Here is an 8,701-nt window from a genome sequence, read left to right on the forward strand (position 1 = left end):
TTTTTTTTTTTTTTTTTTTTTTTTTTTTTTTTGCATGCGAGGGTCATGAGTTCCTACTTTGTAAATCCTCTCTTTTCCAAGTACAAAGGCGGTGAATCGCTGGAGCCAACTTACTACGACTGCAGATTTCCACAAAGTGTTAGCAGGAGCCATGCTCTCGTGTATGGTCCGGGCACTACTGCTCCCACCTTCCAGCACCCTTCACACCACGTCCAAGAGTTTTTCCACCACGGAACCTCGAGCATCTCCAACTCTGGATACCAGCAAAACCCATGCGCCTTGGCGTGTCACGGAGACGCTTCTAAATTCTATGGATATGAAGCTCTACCGAGGCAATCGCTTTATGGTGCTCAGCAAGAGACGACTGTTGTACAATATCCTGACTGTAAATCGTCTTCCAACAGTAACTCTAGCGAGGGACAAGGGCATTTAAATCAAAATTCGTCTCCCAGTCTCATGTTCCCATGGATGAGACCTCACGGTTAGGACCTTTTTTTCCTCCTCCTTAAATGTTTTCCTTTATTTTTTCTCTCTTTCTCTCCCTCTCTCTCTCCCTCCCCTCTGTCTGTCTGTCTGTCTGTCTGTCTATATATGTATGTATGCATATACAAGCACAAACATATGTATATATCTATATACACTCGCACAGACACACATATGCATACATATATATATAATATAAGAGGCGTAGATGTAAAATATGAAAAGAATGAGCATTTTGTGCTAATGTTTCTTCTTTTTAGGAAGACCTTTGAAAGCAAACAAGACAGCAGTTACTAGAGAGCCAGCAAGGTGATTCCCTGCAAAAGGCTTAAATCACAATAAAGTAAAACTTGTTTTTTATTGCTTGCCTTGAGGATAGGCAATAAGATACAGCTCCCACGAGGTTATTTGCATGTTGATAATACACTGCTCTTTAAAATGTCATATAGCTTTTCATAACCGCTTGGAGATGAAGCCTGAAAGGTGGGAACTTGTATAAGTATTACTAATACTTTACATCTGTTTCTTAAAGCCTAAAGATAAAAGTTTAAGCAGAAAAGGAAACTTAGCTCAGAGCTATGGGGTGGGGTGGAGGAGAACATTATACTGTCCTGGGTTAAAGAAGGGGGTGGGAAATTCAAAATAATTTGGGCTGAATGGAACTTTGCTCATGTGAAGTCCAGATAATTGCACAGAAACCTAAATACTTCAAAGTACAAGTTTCCCCCACCTAAGGACCAAGGTTGTCTAGAAGCCTTGTTAATTCAAAACATGTGAAGGTTAGTGTTAATTTTAAGGACAATCAGAGCACCAAAGTTTCTCCCCTAGCCCCCTACACCTAGAAAATTGAAAAAGAAAGAGGAAAAGAGAAAGAAAAGAAATAGGAAGGAGCTCTGGCTAATGTAGAGAGGATGTGGCCCAGAAAGGCTGGGAGATAGACGCAGAGGAAAACATTATATTTATCTAAGCTTTGACCTAGAGGTAGTCTCAAGGATGCAATCATTTCAAGCTGAAGCTTTTTTTTTTTTCCTTTTTTTTTTTGCAAATGCATTGTTTTTCTCATTAAGAAAGGGCTTTGCAGAAGGAAGTGCAGGGGCTCAGCTGCACATACCTACGTCCTCTTTCTTTCTTTTTGACTATTGCTACAAATGTCCACCTCGAGTTGTTTTAAATGCAATCTCTGTGTTTGCACAGGCACATATCCATCTCTGTATGTGTGTGCTTTAGAGACATACATAACCGAGAGGACAGGCGTAGGGAATATTATTGGAAAATCCTAATTCTCAGGGCGTAAATATTATCAAACAGCAGGACCCTGAGCCTGTATTTTGAGAAAAAAAAAAAAATGTAAAAGGAAAACAGAGGTGGACATTTTGGAAAATAATAATAATAATAATAAGGAAATAAAAGGAAAAAAATGAAAGGGAGAATGGGAGGAGAAGGAGAAAGGCTGGGAGGATTTCACGGTGAACAATGCAGCCTTCAGATATTTTTTTTTTCTTGTTTTTAATTGAGCTGGCCAGCACGACTCACCATACAGAATCACCTTTTGGGAAACTGGAAACATCTCTTTTGTGAATGAGCTTGACAGCCAGGTCCCCACACCCATCCAAAAGCAGCCAGAGCTGAATATTCCCCAGAAAGAGCCAGGGAGGGACAGCCAGCTAACGTTAGCAGCCCCCATAGCAGCGATATGATTATTAACCCTAATAACCCAGCGACTTTCTCGGAGTGCCTTCAGTATGCAAAAAGGCTGAAGGGGGGCTTTTTTTTTTGGAGGGGGGGGCAGCAGATTCTCTAGGAAAATCCAGGCGAGGGGGGCCAGGGGAGGGAAGAGCGCAGCCTCCGAGGGGGGAGAGCCACGAAGTTATTTTTTTTGTGTGTCCTACAGCTCCCGGAAGACGCAGCGGCAGACAAACTTACAGCCGGTACCAGACCCTGGAGTTAGAAAAGGAGTTCCTCTTCAACCCGTATTTGACACGGAAGCGGCGGATTGAGGTCTCTCACGCCCTGGGACTGACCGAGAGACAAGTGAAGATCTGGTTCCAGAACAGGAGGATGAAGTGGAAAAAAGAAAACAACAAAGATAAGCTGCCGGGGGCCAGGGACGAGGAGAAAACGGAAGAAGAAGGGAATGAAGAAGAGGAAAAAGAAGAGGAGGAAAAAGAAGAAAGCAAGGACTGATTTCTCAGCCCCTTGAAGTCTCGTTTTATGGCAGATGATAAATCGAGATGTTTACGACGGTCATTTGCTTTTATAGAGTATAGAATGGAGAGGCTCACACAGCAGTAACTACCTGTCAAACAGTTGTAGCCTTTTTTATTGTCATAGAAACTTCCCCTACTTTTTTCCCCCCTCTTTTTTTTTTCTTTTCTTTTTTTTTTTTTTTTTTTTTTTTAATAGCTGCGTTTTTAGTTCAGTAAATACATAGTTGGCTTGACTGCAACAGCAGGGGAAAAAATGATCCAGCAAAGCCAAACAACCCCCACCCAATAGCCCAAAGCAAGCCTGGAAGCAAATGTCACTGTTCGCCCCTGCTCCCTCTGCCTCGCTGCACCCAGCGATGGGTGCAGGAGATGTATTTATTTGAACAGCTTTGACTTTGCCTTTTTCGCTTGGTTTTGCCCCCAGGGGAAGTGCGAGTGTGCTTCCAGCTTCTTCAGCTTGTTCGGGTAGGGGCTGGCTGGGCAGAGCTCCTTTCCCCCAAGCCATTTATCCGCTCCCTCTTAGGGGCCGCTCCTGCAACCCCTGCGAGATAAGGACGGGATAAGGACGGGCGACCCTACCTGGGAGCGCCCTCAGACACCCGCACCATTTCCAGTGGGCTCTCGCTGTATATAAAAAAATGCCTTTTTCCCTAAGATAGGCCAAAATCCCCCCCCCTCCTCCCCTCCCCTTCATTTCTATAGGCGCTGTTTACCCTCTGGCTGTGTGAGCACTCGAAATTCTTCATGTACTACCTAAAGGGAAAACCTGCAATAATTATCAAATCTATTATCAACATGGGGCTTACATATCCTAAATTTTACTTGCTCAGAATTTATTTAAGAGAGAGAGAGCTGTGTTTCTGCCCTGATGCAAGCTACTAAGTAGCATAAAATAATAATAAAAAATAATAAAAAAAACCACCTTGTATTGTACTTTATCACTACCTATAGAAGGAGTCATGCTTTGAAAGTATTTGTAATGCGGTTTTATTGTCGTTTGTTGCTGCTTATTTTCTTGAAAAAAAAATAAAAAAAAAATCCCAACAACTGAAACTGCCTAGTTGAGAACGCACAGTATTGTATTATTTTATTGTGCTTATAAAGTAGTGTAGAACTAAATTGCACTGAATGTATAGTTATTCTATTTGTCTTGACTTATCTGTTAATGCAACATGCTCGAAACAAAAAAAATCGTCATTTGTTTTATGTAAAAGCATAGTTCTGCGTGTTCAACCTCTGAATGTAGCAATTTCAGCCAGAAAAAAAAAAAAAAAAATTCTGGACACCGTGGATTTGTATTGTATACGTGAGACATTACGTAAATAATAATAATAATAATAATAAAAGATTTTAAAATGACTGCGTTGCCTGCTGTGCTATGCCTTTATTTGGGACGTGCTGTGATGGGCGAGGAGGGGGCTCTGGGGGATATTTCATGCCCCAGCCCCTCCTGGCACCCTTCAGCCCCCAGCCCCAGCGGTAACTTGCGAGGCAATGGGCGCATCTGGCGCGGGCAGCACCGCGGGGGCGCAGCAGGATCCGTCCTCCTGCCTCTGCTGCGCGAAAATCGGGAATAACACCGGGAATGCCGCCTGGCTGAAGCTGTAGGACTGCAAAAAATATATAAATACAATAAAGGAAGAATAAAAACCGAGATGTTGCAATGACTGCGGTGCTAAGTCTTCCTTCGCCGTGGGAAAAACTGGCTTTGGGGGGGGGGAATGGTGTGTGTCTGGGTTGGGGGGGCGTAAAGCGAGTGCGAGGGGATTTTGCTTCTCCCAGCTGGGAAATTACATTTGGGAGGTGGGGAATTGAAGCCCCCCGCTCCTGCCCGGTCTCCCCATGACCGGGTGGTGCCAGCAGGGCAGGGGACGCAGTTTTCCTCCCAGACCTGGGGCAATTCCGTGTTCGCAGGCGGTCGTTGGCGAACGTTGGCGAGGTTGGGCAGGCATTAGGTGTGCAATCAGATGGGCTTTAGAGGTTTGGGCACCAGGCAGGGGCTGTGTGGCAACGCATTTCCCTATAGGAAAAGCTGGCGAGAGACGCCAAAAAATGAAGTTAGCGAGCAAGCAGTTTATTCACTTTTTTCTTTCTTTTCCCAGACGCAAAATCCGAGCCCCTTTCACCCCTCAAAGCCATACCTCCTTACCCACGGAGACCATCCCCGGCTTAACCTATCCTTTATTTTACTACTGCTACTATTACTACATTACTACTACTATTACCACCATTACTACTACTATTAGCATTATTAATACAATTTTAATTATTATCATTCTTTTTTTTTTTTTTTTTTTTTTTTTTTTTTTTTTTTTTCGGCAAAACCTGGAGGTGATGCCTTCAGGTCTCTCTGGTAGTTCTCGGGTAGAAGGTGAACTTTATAAATATTTCCTTTAGCACCAACCTCATTTCGTTGAACGAGGTCTATTGATCTGTAAAAACGGGTCTGTCTGTATTTTCCTTTTTTTTTTTTTTTTTTTTTTTCTTCTTGTTGATAAATGGACTACATCATATAGAGCCCAGGGATGCAGAAGTAGACGGGATGTTTACCCAGATATTGCAGATAAGAAAGCACAAGACTCCTCAGATGCAGCCTGATGTACTGAACTATGTCTGGAGGATCGTCTGTGGGCTTCAGACATTCTTAACCCAAACCCCTCCAAGCTTAAAGGATTTAAATGCCTCAGTGCTTGAAATTGCTGGACTCTGCCCAGGAGGACTGGAAAAGGAGAAATAGCCAAGTTGTGCGGCTCACAGCAAAACGGGACTCGGGTGGGTGCCCCCACGCCCACTTTTTCCCCCCTTTTCTCCCCGTATTTCCATGTCATGCAGCACGGACGCCCCTGCAATGCCAGCGCAAATAGGGCGGGGGGTGAACGGGGGGGGTGGGGGGGGAAGGCACCGAAAGCCGCATCAGCGGGGTCGGATCCTGCCCGGGGATGGGGCTGAGCCGCCGCAGCCCCTGTACGTGTGTGCACGCGTGTGCGTGCGTGTGCAACGCCAAAGGGATGCGTGTGTGCAGCTCCGGTGTGTGCAGGCTCCGAATTGCACCAAATACCACCACAGGCATATTTCCCCTCCATCGCAGAGCCTGTAATGTCCTCGTTAACGGGCGTTAATCTCCCAAGAAATGCATAAAAACACCAATAAGGTTTATTCTAGACTTTTCCATGTCGAGGGCAGGCACGTAAGGTAAGCAGTTTTATTAGTCATAAAACAGAGTGGTTTATTCTAACAGAGCTTTCTTCTTGGGGGATATTTATCCAGCGTTTACAACAAGGGATTTTTTCTCCCTCCGCTTGCTATCATAGGATGTATGTGTGCTCATTCATTCGAGCGATAAAAAACTCAGTGAGAAAAAAAAAATCTTCTATGTTACTTAAAAAAAAAAAAATCGCGGTAAAGCCTTCGCATAGAAAATACCCACATTGCTCCCAACAAGGGGGAAAGGAGAGAGAAAACTTATCAAAGTGTTTAAAAATAATAATAATAAAAAAGAAGAAGCTGTATCCGCACTCCATCCATCATATTTAAATCCACAAATCTAAGTAGTTTTATATGAACGAATACTACGGAATGACATTTATCTATCAAAAGGGTCTGGAGTTAAATTGTTGAAACTACAGCCGCAGCAGTTAGTTTTGGGGTAAATGTTTATGTTCTGTAGTCAACACAACAGAGTCGCATCTTCAGATGACATCCAGTTATTTCTGTAATCACTCCATCATTTCAAGAGAAAAAGAGAAGAGACCATTTTATGGGGTAAAGTAATTTGAAAGAAGATTCGCTCTCCACAAAGTGGCTTATTCAGAAATGATCATAGCTTCGGTATTACTGAAATTAGACTCATCTACCCGCCTGAAGTAAGAAATATCGTCCTATTCCACGCTTTTTATTAGCCAATCAAATTTCCTTCGGATCTCCATTTGTGATTTGTGAAAAATATAATTCCTTGAAAAGCTGAGTTTGAGCATATTGCTTATTTTGCCTTAATTTATTATTCTAATCACAGCAGCCGCTGTGTGATAATGCATCCATTAGGCGAAAAAATTCGTTTAGATTTTATACTCGAAAATGGGCACAGATTATATTTTAGAGACAACGAATTTCTCGGGCATTAAATTTTTTATTTTTTTTTTTTGCGCGGATTGCGGCGAGGAAGGAGGGTGGCGAGGAAAATGCGCCGGGGAGCGGGGGCGGAGGAGGGGGGAAAGTTTGCGAGCCAGACTTGGGAAGAAAAGGCGATTCTGCCCCATTTCCAGCTCGTCCTATTTTTGCCTCCCAGACTTCCCGGCGCGCGCCCCGCGGCGGCCCCCGCTAAATGCCGGACTCTTTTATCCTCCGCCCCGAAAATAGCCTCGCTAATATAGGACCCAAGAAAGGGAGAGGGGAGGCGGTTTTATAGACGGGGCTGATGCAAAGAGCGAAGTGATCGCCCGAAATGCTGCCGAGGAAATGTGTGCACAGGTTACTTTCTGCCTGCAAGGATAAAATTTCCTGTTCACATTATGGAATTTATTATCTTGTCTACTCTCTGGAAAATGGGGTCTCCATTGTGCTCTGGAAGCTGTTGTGGTCGTAGTTTCCCCCCTCGTAACTTTTAACTACCTGTTATAAAATTTATTGGTGGTTTGTAAAGTGAATAAAGTAATTTCCCTTCCATCCGGTTGTATTACAACCTTTGTGTTGTTTGGGCAGACAGACACGCATCCAGCCAGGGGGAGAAAAAATAAATAAATGAAAGGGGCAGGGAGGGAGACCCCCCCCCCCCCTCCCCTCCCCTTTTTTCCCCCTCTCAATTAAAAATAAATTAAGGCGCCGAAAGGAGAAATACCTGCAGAATTGTGCTGTCTCTGGGAATGTGCGGGTGCAGAGGGAAATTGGGGAGGAAAAGCTGTTGCGACAAAATGTGCTAGACTTCCCCGAGCATGGGATTGTTTGGCCGTGGGTGCTAAAATTTGGCATTGGAAGGGGGGGGCTGGGGGATGTATTTCTGTCCGTCTTGGGGTAAGGAGAAGAGCATCAGAAAGCTCTGCGGCTCCTCGCTTTGGAGCATCTGAGCAGGCTGGGCTTTGCGGTCTCCTATTTACACAACTTGTGGTTCGCGACGTGCCTCCAAAGCAGGCCTCTACACGGCTCAAAAATGTCGCTCGCCCCCCAGATCAATATTTCCCAGCCTCTACACGGAGCCCTCGCCTGGAAAAAAAAAAAAATAATAATAATAAGTTAAAAAAATCAAAGGGCCCCCAAATAATTCTGCCTTTTATAAAGCGTCGCATCCCGACACCATGGCGCGATAAAACAAAAGGCTGGAGGCTGGAGGAGGGAAAAAAAAGGATAGGGAAGGCTTTAAGTGATTTAAAAACACGTATGGAGATATGCCTCCAGCAAATCATAACGCTGGGTGGGTTTAGGAAATTTAGAAGGGAGCAGACAAGAGTTTCGGGGTCAATACCGCGCCTCGGGCTCAAGTCTTGGGTGGGATTTGAGCAGCTCCGGGCTCGCCCCGAGGGTGTGCAGGGCCCAGGGCTGGGGTTGGGGTCGGGGCCGAGGGGACCCCATAGTTCTGCGCCCTGGGAAGGTTTTTTCCAGCGGACACACCCTTGGGTGAAAGAGCAGGGATGGTCCCGCAGGGACCCCAGCGGGGCTGTCGGGAATGGCTATTTTTTGTGCTTTTTTTTTTTTTTTTTTTTTTTTCTTTCCTCGAGCGTCTTGTTCTTCGTGTTTAATTCCGTGCCTTTATAATTAACATACCGTCATCATTTAACTCATTTAAATTTTAAAGGCAGCGTACTCCATTTCTATCTCTGCTGCCCCTCTTCCTCGATTTTTTTTTTCCCTATTTACCCCCTCTTATTAATTACCAACACGGAGACTCTGTGCTGAAGGCCAGATCTCCTTAGTTAAAATGCTGAGAATTAACCCGAGTAGATAATAACCAGCAAATTAAAACGAGTCTATCTTAAAAAAGAAAAAGAAAAAGAAAAAGAAAAAGAAAAAAAAAAAAAAAA

General features: G+C 44.3%; 1 protein-coding gene across 1 annotated transcript; it reads left to right on the top strand.

The window, feature by feature from the left end:
• Window positions 1-6: 6 nt before the first annotated feature.
• Window positions 7-4,036, top strand: HOXC8 (homeobox C8). The gene is made up of 2 exons (XM_035309018.1): window positions 7-481; window positions 2,375-4,036. The coding sequence occupies exons 1-2, from the start codon at window positions 46-48 to the stop codon at window positions 2,665-2,667; spliced, it is 729 nt and encodes a 242-aa protein (XP_035164909.1). The 5' UTR covers window positions 7-45; the 3' UTR covers window positions 2,668-4,036.
• The last annotated feature ends 4,665 nt before the right edge of the window (window positions 4,037-8,701 follow it).

This window comes from Oxyura jamaicensis, chromosome 33, assembly GCF_011077185.1.
Source record: "Oxyura jamaicensis isolate SHBP4307 breed ruddy duck chromosome 33, BPBGC_Ojam_1.0, whole genome shotgun sequence".
Taxonomy (NCBI): Eukaryota; Metazoa; Chordata; class Aves; order Anseriformes; family Anatidae; genus Oxyura; species Oxyura jamaicensis.

Bases quoted from the DNA above. Each gene is read 5' to 3' on its own strand.
- HOXC8 (XM_035309018.1), top strand. From the start codon at position 46: ATGAGTTCCTACTTTGTAAATCCTCTCTTTTCCAAGTACAAAGGCGGT. The intron at 482-2,374 runs GTTAGGACCTTT...TGTGTCCTACAG, and splicing joins CCCATGGATGAGACCTCACG to CTCCCGGAAGACGCAGCGGC.